The following is a 15716-nucleotide window of genomic DNA, read 5'->3' as shown; positions in this document are numbered from 1 at the left end:
CGCCGCGCGGCCCTGGCGAGTCGCTTGCGGCGCCGGCGGCCATGGCTGGAAGCGAGCCCCGCAGCGGAGGCAGCGCCCCGCGCTCGCACCAAAGCGACTGGGGCCGCCTGGAGGCGGCCATCCTCAGCGGCTGGAGGAGCTTCTGGCAGTCGGTGGGCAAGGAAAGGGCAGCGCCCCGGGCGGCCGGAGAGGAGGCGGACCAGGAGGCCCGCGACTTGACGCGGCTGCCGGTGAGTGGCGGCCGCCAGCCCGGGAGCTCCGAGGGGCCGGCCGGGGAGGCGCCGCGGGGCGCGGGCGGTGGTGGCGGGTTGGGGGCGTCCCACGCCCTGGCCCGTGGCTGGCCGGGGGCTGCGCCGTCTGCCGGGAGCAACTGTTAATATGAAACGCCCTGGCGTTGACCCCTGGGCTTCAGAGGGGGTCGAAGGTCGCAGCGAGAGTCCGCGTAAAGGGGCGCCTGGAAACCAGCCAGGCCATCCCAGGTTTTCTACCCCCCAAACTGGCCTTGGGAGAAGGACACCCTGACTGGCAGGCCAAGGAAATCAGGAGACCCTGCCTCACTTTCTGGGTGGCGTGGGAAGGTATCCGGCGCCGGCACCCTTAGCATCATTTAGCCCAGACTCAAGAGATCAAAACACGTGGGCGGGGGACTCCGCCAAACACACTTTCCAAGGATATTGTGGCTGTGACCTTGCGGTATATTTTGCACAGTAATAAGGAAATGACAATGTGCTCTCAATGAAAGTAAATGGCATCAAGTTACAACAGGGCACAAGTATTCCACGCATCATTCATTGCAAACCTTCAGGTAGATAGAGAAATAGAGAGAGAAACTCTTAGAAATTTTTAAAATTCTGTATCTTAACTGGATGGTTTGACAGCCCCTCCTCATCCGCAAGTCCATCAGAAATTGAAAACTGCAGGCTTAGAATGCCTCCAGGGTTCTGCCCCTGAAAAGGTTCTTTGAATCTGTACATCGTAATCAGGAACCTGATTACAAAATAGATTAAATCATCTGATCTTATGCTAAAATCAGCTTGATAAAGGTTTACTTTGAAAAATAAAATATTACCTCCAATAATTTATTCAAATAAATCATGTGTCAAAATATCCACCAGAAGTTAAAAGAACTGGATATTTGCTTGAAAATGGCCCAAACAATGGTTGGTTTTTCAGAAATGTTTCAGTGTGTCTAAATATTGTTATTTTCTCCTGATAGCAGGACAATAACATCAGAATGTGAGATTTAATTATTTAAAACACTGGCTTTGAGATCATCTTCATTCATCCAGCATAATAATTGCTTATAAATTTAGTAACTTATGATGGTTTAAGTATTAATAGACTGTTGGGTCTCTTATTAGGAAACCTTTCCTAATAGTGTGTTATTATATAATTTATCAAACAATTTTCCAAGATAAGTTGTTCACTGTTTTTTCCCATTTGCCACTTCCCTTGGTTTTAGATTGATGTACAGCTATACATTTTATCATTTCTTTCACCTCATGATCTGTGTCAATTGGGAAGTACGAGTCGCTATTGGAATGAAACTGTCCGAGATCCAATTCTGTGGAGATATTTTCTGTTGCGGGATCTTCCTTCTTGGTCCTCTGTTGACTGGAAGTCTCTTCCAGATCTAGAATTCTTAAAAAAACCTATATCTGAGGTCACAGATGGTACATTTTTTGACTACATGGCAGTGTAAGTATCTAGTTTTATAAATTAAAAAGTAGATAAGAAATTTGATTCCATTGCATGTCAACAGTCTTGGCTGCTATTAATTTGTTTCATGAATTTTGGGTTTAAGTGTCCCTTTGTGAAAACTGGGGGTTGAGTTAAAGAACTTTCCTTCATAGGAAAACTTTCGACTTTCATATTCTGTTACTTCCCTGTGGTACCTAACTACAATGTTGAATTACTGAAGATAGTACATATGGCAAGAGTAAAATATGTCTTTAAAATTTTCATTCATTATTTTTAGAACACTTTTCATGTTGTTAAATAGTAAATATTTTTATATACTCAGAAAAAGAAAGCCCAAAGATCAGAGAGCAGTTCTTTGGCAGGATAGAAAACCATTTTCAAGGCCTTTGGAAGTAAGATTTTATTATCATCTGAAAGCATTGACATTTTTTAGTATCAAGTAGATAAGAGTTTGTATCAAGAGTTTAGTATCAAGTAGATAAAGTTTTTGAACAACTGTAGTGTATTGGATGATGTGAGGGATGTGTTGTGTATGTTTACTTATTTAATCTTCACCAATTAGAAGGTATTATCCTGTGTTAGGGATGTGGAATTGAGGTTCAGAGTGGTAATAGATTTTCTCCTAAGGTCATATAGCTTTTAAGGGACTGTTCAGATTGGAAGTCCATCATGCACCCTTAAAAACATATGATGTGTTTGGATCTGAATAAACTTGCCTTATTGAGAGCCCAAAATTTAAAGCACTGTAAGTAAAATTAAAAGAATATTTGAGCTTTGGTAAGAATTGTTTTTGTTATGCTAGATTTAATTGCTAAATAAGGGTTTTAAGTAGTTTTAGTTATCAGACTCTTCCTTATTCCAATATAGATGATATTAGATCAGGTCTTGTGCATGATACATTGTATATAATTTCAGCACTTGCCACTGTACTCTGACTTGCTGGGCATTACCTCTACAATGTTCCATAATTGACTTTAGCTTCAAGTGTATTTCATACTCTGGAACCTAATTTTCCCAGAAATAATAATAGCCATACCATTTGTGATTATATAACTTATTTCTAATCCTTATTGTCCTGTGGGTTGATATTTCTCAAAATATATGGATGGAAAAAAATGAAGTTTAAACTACAAGTGGCTTCTGTAAATGAGGTGGTTAGGCTTGGCCAAGTCTATCCAGCCTTAAAGTCAACTATTTCTTTAAGTACAAAGTTCCTAAATAAAGATGATTATCTTGTTAGGTTAGTGATTGTCATAACCAGCTTGGTTTAGTTAAGGAGCTTTAAGTTTTATTTTGATTGGGTAGCTTTAGTGTTTAATAATGTAGAATTGCTAGTTTAGAAACTTATAGCTATTAAACTGAGTAATTTCTTTCACATGATTCTTAGTTTTCCAGGTTATCTTTAAGACATTTGAGCCTTTTTGCTTATTTAATACTTACCAAATTGTTGTTACATTTGATGCTGATAATAGGAGTACTTATGAAATGAGCTATATTGGTGGCCTTCGTATATGTATTTTTTAACCTCTGGGGACATTTATGCTAACCATCTGTGTAGTTTATCTTTGGTGCAGAGTTTTTCAATCTCAGCACTATTGGCATGAGGGGCTGTCCTGTGCATTGTAGAATGTTTAGCAGCATCACTGACCTCTAGCCACCAGAAGCCAGTAGCACCACCCTCTGCCTATTAGCTATGATGACTGAAATGTCTCCAGACATTGCCAAATGTTCCTGAGTGGGCAAAATGTCCTCAGGTTGAGAATCACTGCTCTATTTAGTGAATTATAACCATTAAAACAAATGTTACACCAAGTGTTCCATTAGAGAAACTAAATGTCAGTAACCATTTCCTGGGGAAGATTTCCTCAGCCACTGGACCACTCTTACTCCCATAGTACCTTGTGCTTTTCCTGATATGGTACTCGGCATGTATATATAACAGCGTCTGTCCTCCACTTCCCTCCATCGGGATTGGGACTATAATCATTGTATTCCTTGTGTCTAGCAAGCACCCAGTAAGTTTTATATTGTTGAATGAATTACAAACTGAGTATTTTCTGTGCTCATTTTCTAACTGTGACAATTTTATACAGCTATAAAATGTGCTGTCCACATACAAGAAAATCTTCGAAATCTAGCCGTCCTATGTATGGAGCTGTCACTTCATTTTTGCACTCACTGATCATTCAAAATGAACCACGATTTGCTATGTTTGGACCAGGTTTGGAAGAACTGAATACATCTTTGGTGTTGAGCTTGATGTCTTCTGAGGAACTTTCCCCAACAGCTGGTTTGCCTCATAGGCAGATTGATGGTAATTTTCATCGTGTTAATTTACAGCATATAATACTTCAAATATTTTGCATTTGGCACTAATGTTAAATAGAAAGTTAATTTTGTAATTAACTCTTTGGTATAATGAAATATAATAATTTGGTGAATGGGACCCCTTCAGGTCCCATTGGACTGAAAGAATTAAGTTGTTTTTTTATAAAAGGTAAGCTTTCTCTTAATTCCTCAAGTTTGTGTAATCAGAATGTAAGGTTTGTGAAAGTAAATTATATATTGTCAAGATGTTGTATTTGTACAGTAGTTATTACATTTACCGTATTTTAAAAGAATGTTAACAGCAACAGCTATTGATTATGTGCTATGTGCAAAGTATTTTGATATATATTAAAATCTTAAAAATGAGATAAATGATCAATTTCCCCTCTCTATGAAAAGAAAAACAAAACAATAACCATTTAGTTAGCTGGGAAGCAGAATAAATAATATATGTAAACGATGGTATAATCTAGCTTATGCTTTACTCATGTATTGACAGCACATAGGAGATGCTAGAGATGCAGAGATTTAAAACAAACAACATCAAACGTCTGTCTGCCCTGAAGGTACTTGGTCTAAGTGTAGGCAGAAATAAAGTATACAAGTAATTAGAATATGGTGTAATTACCTCTTGGGTACAAAAGTCAGGGTCAAAGAAGTCTTCACATTGAACATGATCAGTCACTAATATGAGTAGTTAGGTGTAGGCCTTTAAAAAAAAGATCAGAGTAAATGCATTCTAAGCAGTAAGTACCTCATTTCTAAAAAGCACAAAGCTTTGGGTATGCCTGACACATTTGAGGTAACTCTGTGTCTAGAGTAGGGTTAGGAGATAACACTTGTAAGCCATGGTTAAGCATTTGGGAGCTAATAAAGACTTTTAAGCAGAAAAATGAGATGATGGAGGTTGCACTATAGAAAATCACTCTGGTTTCTGAGAGCAGACTTGATTAAAAGGGGCCATGAAGACTCAGAGACTCATTAAGAAATCGCTATAATATTGTGATAAAAGTATGAAGGATACAGAATTGACTATGTATTAGAAGTAATAAGGAAAACTCCAGGTTTCTGGTGTGATTTTCATATAGAATAATGGTGCCATTCACTAGAATATGGAAACAGGAAGAGGAAGTTAACCTTTTGAGGGGGATCTATATAGGGCGAAACATAGTTGCTTTTTAGAATTTGTTGACTTTGATAATTGGGAGAAATAAATGGAGATGCCTGGTATAAACATCCTTGACTTTGATAACTCTGGGATATGCAAGTCGAGATGCCTGTTTTACTTGAATGGAAGCTCTCCAGAGCAGGCATCTTGTCAACTTTATTCTTAGCTGTATTGGTGGTGCCAGGCACATAGTAGGCATTCAATATAATTTGATGAATGAACATAGGACTTTATGGATTAATTAGTGATCCAGATTTCAAGAGCATAATCTGGACTAGAAATCAAGATGTGGGAATCATGCAATGTCAACATGGACTTGGACATTTCTGAGGATGGAAAGGAAGATGGTGAACCAGGTGCTAAAATCTTCAGTGAACGTTTGGAGGAAGGGATAATCAAAAAGAGGTTCATAAATGACAAGGTCAAGAAAGGGATGATAATACTACAGCTAAATGTTATTATGTGTCTGAAAGAGATGGAGTTTTTCAAGATGGTTGATGAGTAATGGCTAGGACATGGCATCAGGGAATAAAGAGAACATTCGCCCTGCCTCTTTATTCTATAAGGTGAGAGAATAAGTAACTTTGCTACTTGAGAGTCCACTGCAGCAGCAGCATCACTTTGAGGCAGGCCAGCTTCTGGTAAGGCCACGAGGTGGAAGCAATCTCTCTAGGTGCTATGGGAAGGATGAATAGTAGGGGACAAAAGTGGATGTAGGAGACTGGTGGTTAGAAGTGACTATAGAACCCTTGGTGAGAGATGACGATAATTTAGATTGAGGTGGAAATGAGGATAAATAGAAGTAGACACAGCAAGCATTTTGTGTAGCAAAAAGAAGTGGAGTTGTGGAGGAAGAGAAGGATCTCTCCAGGAGGCAAGGAGAGAATCAGCCTGAGTATTAACAGAACCAAAGGAAGGACAAAGCTAAGTAAAAAGAGATACAACAATGTTGAATTATTCAGATAATAAAGTAGTAAGAAGCTTAATATTTAACACTTGCTATTTGCTAGTCTAATATTAGGAGTTTTACATACATAATCCTTTAAATTAAATTGTTTAATCCTTACAGTACTCCCAAAGAAGTATGTATTATTATTATTGTATTTTGATGTCAGAACTGAAGCTAACTAAAATGTGACTGCATGACATTCAGATTTTCAGCCCAAATTGCTTCCAAGTTTCAGCATCTGCCATATTTTCTGTTTTCTAAGGTACCAACAGTGACTCCCCATCAATTTAAAAACAATTTTTCAGAGGAGGGATAGGCCATTTCATTAATTGTATACATGGAGTAAGAGACTAATGAGAAACATAAAAATAAAAAATGAGTCTTTCTTTGTCTTGATAAATCTTAGTAGCCTTTATGAGCAGCTGCTACAGATATGATTATGATAAAACTCAAGATGATAGTGATGGTGATAATAAAAGGAATGTTATAGACACATCAGTTCTTAGTTCCTTATCCACATTTTTATTATCATGTTGCACACACCATCTTTTCTTTACCAGAAACATTTATTTTATTCCAAAGCTATATATCATGTATAGGGTTTCTTGTTTACTCTTTTTATTTATACTGGGTAATTTTTTCAATCTGATCTTTTGCAATTTTAATTAATGACTTTTTTTTATAACTGTAATTCTCTCTTTTAGGTATTGGATCAGGAGTCAGTTTTCAGTTGAGCAATCAACATAAATTCAACATCCTAATATTATATTCAACTACCAGGTAAGGCTACCTACTTGGTGGTCTATTTGCCACATCAGGACAGGAATATTTTAGGGGAATAGAGCCTGCTTAGTGTCAACTTATGTTTTATATTTATTTCTTACAGAAAGGAAAGAGATAGAGCAAGGGAGGAGCAAACAAGTACAGTTAACAAGATGTTTAGTCTACAGAATGAAGGGAATGGTCAACAAGGAAGCCGGTACAGTGTAATTCCACAAATTCAGAAGGTGTGTGAAGTTGTTGATGGGTTCATCTATGTTGCAAATGCTGAAGCTGAGAAAAGTAAGCATCATTTTCTTTTTAAAAAGCATTTTAAATAGTGCAGATCAAATAACACATTTTAAAATTTTTTACTGATTTTTAACAATATGTTTTTTCATTTTATTAACATGAAGTATGACCACTGCAGGTGATAGTGGGTCCTCAGACCTTGATGTGTATTAGGATTGCCTGGGGAACTTGTTTAAAAAAACAGGTGCTGCTTCTACCCTGGTGGATTATGACTGGTAGATTTGGGTTACTTGGACAATAAACACCAATGGAAATCTGATGCATACTAGTTTGTACATAACTACATACTACTTTTTTTGTTATATACGCCTGCAGTTTTTGTTATTGATGTTTTGTCTGCTTCTTGTCCTATTCAAATAATTTATATAGATAACTGAAAATTTTTGTGTGGGGGGTGGGGTATTTACTTGAAGTTCATTAGTTAAGAACACTTCATATATTCTTGAATAGTTCCCATAGTTCCCAATAGGTCATGATGCTATCTAGGCATGAAATCAGAGTACTATTGGACCACAATCCAGTATTGTAATTGATTCCTTGAGTCCTTTGTGAACACAGTTGGGCATAAATATATAACACATTTATTATATATGTATGTATTGGTTTTTTTTAAAGATTTATTTATTTATGCATACAAGAACTGGGGTACAGGCCAGAGGTATGGAAGGGTGAGAGGATTCACCAGAGACAGAGTGGGGAACAGAACAGGCAGACCGACTGAAATACACTGCCTAGGGGAGCAGCGGGTGAGGCAGGAGAGGTCTCCTGGGCCATCTGGGCAGCTCCCTGACCTGGGATGGAACTCATGCTGCAGTGCCTGTGGACAGCTTCCTAGGTTGTGTCTTAACCCCTGCGCCACCAGGGAGGCCCTATATATATTGTTTTTATATTATATGTGTATACATGCATATGTGTTCTTAGTATGTCTAATACACTGTTTTGAATTTCCATTGAATTTATTTCCCCTATGAACTGTTAGGCATGGAAGCAATTATACTTTAAAGATATGAGGAAATTATTCATAGGAAATGTAAATTACTCTCTGTTATTATGGGACCCCTACAAAACTTAACTTTTAACTTAAAAGCAAAGTTAAAAGATCAGCTTATTTATTCTACAAATAGTTCTTACTAAGGTTAGGCACTGTGTAGGTCCTGGGAATACAAATGGGAACTAAGACATAGTGCCTTCTTTTATCTAGTTTCCAGTCCACGTTCTACCCTGTAGCCCCTTATAAAACAAGTAAACAAAAAATTTTAAGGCATGGTGGCACAAGGGGTTAAGCACCGCACTACGAAGCAATCCGCAGCCTCCCCAGCTGGCCAGGGAGCAAACCACATGGCGGGGCAGACCTCTCCTGTCTCACCTGCTGCTCCCCTCAGCAGGGTATTTCACTTAGTCTGCATGTTCTTTTCCCCACTCTGTCTCTGGTGAGTCCTCTCACCCCCTGCATCTCTGGCCTATACCCCAGTTCTTGTATGCATATAAATAAATCTTTAAAAAAATTGTTTTAAGGAAGAAAGGCAGTCTGCACTTATTCAAGTAGCTCTTTCCCACTAGCCTCTTCTTAGGTGATCATATGAAAGATTCTTGTGTGCCTTCCTTGGTGGCATAGGCACGCTTGTGATGATCTGCCTGCCTTTGATCGCCTTTTTGCATATGAAACTGAAATTGTCTGCCACTTGAGGTGGTGTAGGAAATTGCTCTTCCTCCTTGGTCCAGGCAGAGGCCAACCACTGCTGGAGACGGAAGCTAGTCTTTCTGTCCCCGCACTCAAAAGGGATTATACAAGACTATGAGTCATCAGGGTGTCATTTCAGAATTCTTGTCCACCACCAAATGTCAGTGATTTACACACACCAGTGAAAAGCAGAGATTGTCAGTTTTTATAAAAAAAAGTTAGTCCCAATTATATTTTTAAGTCTCTGAAATTAAGGGTGGTGATAGCTATAGAATTTTTGAGCAAAAAATGTGGTATATCAAAGCATTTTTGCTTTAAAATTATAGCAAAATCTGAATGGTACTACATCCTCCCCACCCCCCAATTTCATCTAAATCCCTATCCTTATAAGACTACTTAATTTAATTTTATAATAAGTCAGTAAATGAACACAGCAGTACAGGCAGTTTATGTTTGGATCCTGGTAATTTTTTAGTTTTCTTGTTTTAATATTTAAAATTTTAATTTTATTATTTGAAAAGTCATTACTAATAATGCAAATTAAGGATTTGAATATATTCCTTAGGTCATGAATGGCAAGATGAACTTTCTCGTATTATGGCCATGACAGATCCAGCTTTTGGATCTTCAGGAAGACCAATGCTTGTTTTATCTTGTATTTCTCAAGCAAATGTAAAAAGAATGCCCTGTTTTTATTTGGCCCATGAGCTGCATCTGAATCATCTAAGCCACCCATGGATGGTAAGGTTCTGTCTTCTCTATGAGATAAATCTTGTTTTTCACTCTATTTTCTATTTGATTTCATTCTTTCCTACTCATTCTCTTTAATGAACTAATATTCTAAAGTTAGTTTTAATAGCTCAGTTCGTGGGAGATATTTGGTGTTAATAAGTCTTAGCCTATCAGTTGCTCCCTTGCCTCTCCTGTCATGCATACAGTGAGAGAATAGAAATTGAGAATTATTTTTTTGTTTTTATAAATGCTCTCATGGTTTTTATTTTATTTTATTTTATTTTATTTTATTTTATTTTATTTTTTTTTTTTTTAAAGATTTATTTATTTATTTATACAAGCACTGGGTACAGTCAGAAGCACGGGAGGGTGAGAGAATTCACCAGAGCCAGAGCGGGGAGCAGAGCAGGCAGAAGGACCGAAGTACACTGCTGAGGGGAGCAGCGGGCAGCAGGAGAGGTCCGCGCGCCATGTGGGACCCTCCTCCAGTGGCCGGGGAGCAGCCGGGGATCGAACCGGCGCTGCAGAGGCTGCGGCAGCTTCGCAACCCAGCGCTCAACCGCTGCGCCACCGGGGAGGCCCTATTTTATTTTTTTAAAGAAAAGATTATTTCTTTCTTTTTTTTAAAAAAAGATTTATTTATTTATTTATTTATTTATTTATTTATTTATTTATACAAGCACTGGGTACAGTCAGAAGCACAGGAGGGTGAGAGAATTCACCAGAGTCAGAGCGGGAAACAGAACAGGCAGACTGACCAAACACACTGCTGGGGGAGCAGCGGGTGGCAGGAGAGGTTTGCCGCGCCATGTGGGACCCTCGCCGGTGGCCGGGGATCCAACTGGCGCTGCAGAGGCTGCAGGCAGCTTCGCAGCCTAGTGCTCAACCGCTGCACCACTAGGGGAGGCCCATATCATGGTTTTTAAATCATTAATACATTATGCTTTAAATGCCATAAAAATATAGATTTCATCTTACTACAGTTTATTGCTTTTCAAATTTCATTTTATTCATGGAATCCTTTCTTCAGTGAAATGCTATGAGAAAATAGGTAAAGAAACATTAAAATTGAAAATGCTTTTGCTGAAAAATTAGATTTTCTTTCTTCCTAAACCCCTATCCCTTCCATGAAGCCCTGGAGATTCTTTGGAACACATTTTGCAAGCTACTTATAGAGGTGAGATTGAGAAGTGGCAGTGGGTCCTAAGGACCCATTTGGCAACAAGATGTCACACTAGCTGGCTGTCTGGGTTCATTCAAAATGTTTTAGTTTTCAAAGTGGATTTGGAGAATTTTTTTTTTTTTCCCTAATACATACAAACAAATCATGGAACTGGTCATTCTTTCCATTCCCAAAGCTGAGTTACAAAATAAATAATAATCCTATTATTTGTAATAATTATGAGGGATCAGAGAAGACCATACTTTATCTCAGCTCTCTGAAGACAAAATTTGAATGACTTATTTCAAGTTTTCAAGTTCTTTTTTTGTAGCATCTAGAAAAATGTCCCTTGTAATCACAAAATTTTGGGCTCAGTTTTTACTGGCAATTGTCTCTCTTTATCTGCTCATAGGTCCAGGATACCGAGGCTGAAAGTCTAACTGGCTTTTTGAATGGCATTCAGTGGATTCTTGAAGAAGTAGACTCTAAGCATGCAAAATGATCATCCTCCCAGACCCTGGGAACTAAAACCATCTGAACTTGTCACTAAGGTGTTGATGTGGGCATTTGCATTACTAGCTCATTTTGTCCTGCCTTTGGCAGGTAGGTTTTATACTGGACAGCTGTAGCTACAGTGCTTTTTGAAATACAATTCTTACTTTTTACCTTAAATCAGTTACAAGAAAAAAGCTAAATGCTAGCCAGCATTTATCCCTAAAATGAATCTCTTAAGATTTTTTGATAACTTTTATATTTTCTGTCTTTTCAAAAATATTAAATTCTGGATAAAACAAGTTTGTGCCTCTTTTATTCCTCTCTCTCTCTCTCTCTCTCTCTCTATATATATATATATATATATATATGTTTGGGTTATTTTGGTTTTTTTTTTTTTTCAGCTCAAAGATTGGCTTAATGGGGAATAGCACATTTGTTAAGCTTTCTACAGGGTCTTTTCAAGAGGCCTTAATTAGTTATCAGAACTTTTTATTTAATAATTATCCTGCTCAAAGTGTATTGCATTTAAGCAGGAATTGCATTTGATATTGTAGCCATGCAATTTCTGTTTTCTGAAACAGTAAAAATTAATAACATTTAATACTTTTTCAATGAGAATAGCTTTTCTTGGAAGTTCTTGTTATTTTCAAATAAGTTTGAAACCTCATAAGGTGCTGAAGTCAAATTCTATTCCATCTCATGAGAAGACATTGCAGAGACTCACAGGATCATATGACGACCTCCTCCTCACAAATTGCTTATGTTATAGAGGACACGTTACCGCCCTCCGATCTCATTGGAATGAAGGAAATTTCAGATAATTATAACAAGAGCATAGCACTCTCAGGGTTGTTGGTTCTCAAGGTAAAGCCTCCTCCCATGAAGTGTTGCTGTTCCAAAGAAGGGAGTCCCCCACATCTCAGGAAGACTCATCCAGAATTTAACTTCAGCGACATGTAGTTGGGGACAGGATAAACAATGCTAACATCTTGCTCCATAGAGGAAGTTCCTCTGACTTAAAGAGGAAGTTCAATTTCTTTGGAGTTTCCTTCTTGCTGAGCTGGAGGAAGGAAGGAGGGAGTGGGTCTTGGTTCAAATCTCACTGACTCTTGCTGTTCTTACTGAGTTTTAGTAGATTATTTCTAAGTATTTATTCATTTGCTATAATGCCACTTACAGGCACTAAATTATTTTCAAAATCATTTTCTTTAGTTCCCCAGGAATCATTCCATAGAATTCTTGATGCTGTTAAACCTGAGTGAACCCCTCTTTTCCTTTCAATATGTATAGTTTTGTCACCTCATTCATTCTTCGTAATTCATATTTTTCTTGATCAGTCTGACTAGATTTTTATTAATTCTAAGAGAACTAGCTTTTTGTTTCATTGATTTATTATATTGCTTTTCAATTTTCTACTTTGTTGATTTATGTGCTAATCTTTGTTTTTCTGCCTTTTTCAACTTTAATTTTCTTTCTAATGAATTTAAGTCACTGATTCTAGTTCTATTTTTTTAAATGAACATTTAAAGCTCTATATTTTCCCCTAAGTTGCACCTACACTCACACATTTTTATATATGTTGATATTATTTATATATTTTATATTAATATAAATATTTTATGAAAACTTATGATTATATTTCAACCCAATAATTTAGTATTATGGTTTTAGTATTGTTTAACCTCTATTTCTGAGATACTTTGTTATTGAAATTGAATTCAGTTCTCTGTCAGCATACTTTATAAAATTTCATTTTTTTTAATTTATTAAGACTTGCCTTAATGGTCAACTTATGGTCTATTCTGGTGAATATACCACATGCATTTGAAAAGTTTCTATATTTTGTTGTTAGGTGGACTATTTTATAACTAGCTATTAGATGAAGGTATTTGATAATGTTTGGATATTGTATATGAATATGTTGATTTTTGTATAGCTGTTTTTTTCAGTTTCTAATAAACATCTTGAATTATGATTATAAAGTTGCCTCGTTTTCCTTCTTAATTTTGTCAGTTTTTGCTTCGTGTATTTTATTTTATTTTTAGATTTATTTATTTATTTATTTGTTTGTTTATTTATACAAGCACTGGGTACAGTCAGAAGCGCGGGAGGGTGAGAGAATCCACCAGAGCCAGAGCGGAGAGCAGAGCAGGCAGAAGGACCGAAGTACACTGCTGAGGGGAGCCGCGGGCGGTAGGAGAGGTCTGCGGCCATGTGGGACCCTCACCCGACGGCTGGGGATCGAACCGGCGCTGCAGAGGCTGCGGGCAGCTTCACAGCCCAGCACTCAACCGCTGCACCACCGGGGAGGCCCCTGCTTCATGTATTTTAATAATGACTTTAGATACACGCTTTTATTTTCCCGATGAATGGGCTTACCATTGTGAAATATCCCTTTTTGCTGGGAACACTTCCTGTCTTGAAATTGATTCTGCTATTAATATAACCATTTTAGCTTTTTAAAACATACTGTTTTCCTGGTATATGTCTTTTCATCAATTTACATTCAACCCAAATCTATCTTTATATTTTAAGTGAGTCACTTGTAGATAGAATATTATAGGTATTTCCTTTTCTTTTTCTATTCTATAAATACTTACTTTTTGATTAGAATGTTTAGATCATTTACATTTGATGTGATTATTGATATAATTGGTTCAGATCTACCATTTTACTTGTTTATTTTTTATTATCCCATTTCCAGCATTCTGTTCTTTGGATTATCTTAACATTTTAGTTGATTTAAAATTTTCTATTAAGGCCTCCTCGGTGGCGCAGCGGTTGAGCGCTGGGTTGCGAAGCTGCCCGCAGCCTCTGCAGCGCTGGTTCAATTCCCGGGCTGCTCCCCGGCCACCGGAGGAGGGTCCCACATGGCGCGCAGACCTCTCCTGCCGCCCGCTGCTCCCCTCAGCAGTGTACTTCGGTCCTTCTGCCTGCTCTGCTACCTGCTCTGGCTCTGGTGAATTCTCTCACCCTCCCGCGCCTCTGACTGTACCCAGTGTTTGTATAAATAAATAAATAAATCTTTATTTAAAAAATAAATAAATAAATAAATAAAATTTTCTATTAGCTTTTTAATATATCTGCAATTTTTAGAGGTTGCTCTCCTGATTACAACATACACTTTATAGTTAATATTTTAATAATTTATGTAATATAAAAAATATTGTGCCTGCATAGGTGTTATTATTCTCACTACTACTTTTGCCAAATGTATGAGCTACCCGTACATATATGTTAGACATTCCAAAAGGCAGTGTTCAAGTTTTTGTTGAAAGTCATGTATTTTAATGGGGAATTAGAAGAACATTTTATTTGTTAAAGACATATAATACCAGGTTGACTATTTTATTCTTTCAGCCCTTTCTAGGTGATCTTTTGTCCTTAGCTAAGTTGTTAAATACATGAACTGAAACCAGATTGGTCTGTTTCAAATCTTAACTTTATTGATATGTAATCTTAGGGGCTAGTTTCTTATATTTTGGGTGCATGAGTTTCCCTATTTGTAAAATGAAGGTAAGAATATCTACACCAGAGGGTTCTTTACAGGCTTGAGTACATTCATTTTCAAAAAAGAGACTGGTACAAAAAGGTTCTCAAAATTAGGAGCTTGTTCAATAAGTAACTTCTGATGCACAGGACAATATCTTTACAAGAATGAGTTTTTATTTTCAGTCTTACAAGAAAAACAATGTAAAAGCCCTATTTTCCTAAAATGGCATATAAAAACCTATCAGTAGATAGAGATGGTAAAAAAATTCAGAGGGCTGTAAGACTGGGTTTTCACCAAAAAAGTAGAAATTTCAGTTAAAATAGACATTTGGCAAAGGAATTTTTAATGTGTTTACCATGAATAGTAACATCATTTTACATTATTGTACATTGACGGTCATTGATTTTCTACCATTTTACTGCTTTCAAAAGTGATAGGGAAGACAATTTTTCTCATTTAATGCATTTATCAAAATCAGTACCATAATTCTATTTCTGAAATACTTTTAATAGAAAAAATAAAATATATTTGTTAATAATTATTTGGTTCCTATTTGTCCCTAGGAACTATATATCAGTGATAACATAAGAACAAGATTTTTTACTTGTTTTACATTGTCTTGATTTGATAAAAAATACAATCTTCGTTCTTTGTCAAATAATGCTATAACAACCCTAAGGCTGTTTGTAAATCCTGAAAAATATAACAGTACTATCCCTAGATTTCCAGAAGGTGGTACTATTGCTGCATACAGAAAAATAGAATTTGTGACCAAAGAAATAGCTATTTTAATTTAACTTTTATAATTTGGATTATATCGGATTTTTAAAACTGTATTCTAAAATACAGTAATTTCCTTGATAACTGAGTCAACATAACCTTAGTCCTTAGTGGGTTATATACAGTAAAGCAGGTTACCAGTGGCCTTCTCAGAAC

At 37.0% G+C, this 15716-nt stretch overlaps 1 protein-coding gene across 2 annotated transcripts; it reads left to right on the top strand.

The window, feature by feature from the left end:
• The first annotated feature begins 29 nt into the window (after positions 1-29).
• Positions 30-11578, top strand: FBXO4 (F-box protein 4). 2 transcript variants are annotated; one of them, XM_037530064.1, is made up of 7 exons: positions 30-230; positions 1463-1698; positions 3795-4015; positions 6851-6926; positions 7033-7208; positions 9464-9639; positions 11205-11578. In XM_037530064.1, the coding sequence occupies exons 1-7, from the start codon at positions 42-44 to the stop codon at positions 11292-11294; spliced, it is 1164 nt and encodes a 387-aa protein (XP_037385961.1). In that variant the 5' UTR covers positions 30-41; the 3' UTR covers positions 11295-11578. The 2 variants fall into 2 exon arrangements, with proteins under 2 accessions (XP_037385961.1, XP_037385960.1); XM_037530063.2 differs by lacking the exon at positions 30-230 and adding an exon at positions 345-805.
• Positions 11579-15716: the final 4138 nt, after the last annotated feature.

This window comes from Talpa occidentalis, unplaced genomic scaffold (assembly GCF_014898055.3).
Source record: "Talpa occidentalis isolate TD23 unplaced genomic scaffold, MPIMG_talOcc4v2.1 talOcc4.6, whole genome shotgun sequence".
Taxonomy (NCBI): Eukaryota; Metazoa; Chordata; class Mammalia; order Eulipotyphla; family Talpidae; genus Talpa; species Talpa occidentalis.
The sequence above is the reverse complement of the archived record's forward strand: the minus strand, read 5'-3'. Positions and strand labels throughout refer to the sequence as shown.

Bases quoted from the DNA above. Each gene is read 5' to 3' on its own strand.
- FBXO4 (XM_037530064.1), top strand. From the start codon at position 42: ATGGCTGGAAGCGAGCCCCGCAGCGGAGGCAGCGCCCCGCGCTCGCAC. The intron at 6,927-7,032 runs GTAAGGCTACCT...TATTTCTTACAG, and splicing joins ATATTATATTCAACTACCAG to AAAGGAAAGAGATAGAGCAA. The intron at 9,640-11,204 runs GTAAGGTTCTGT...ATCTGCTCATAG, and splicing joins ATCTAAGCCACCCATGGATG to GTCCAGGATACCGAGGCTGA.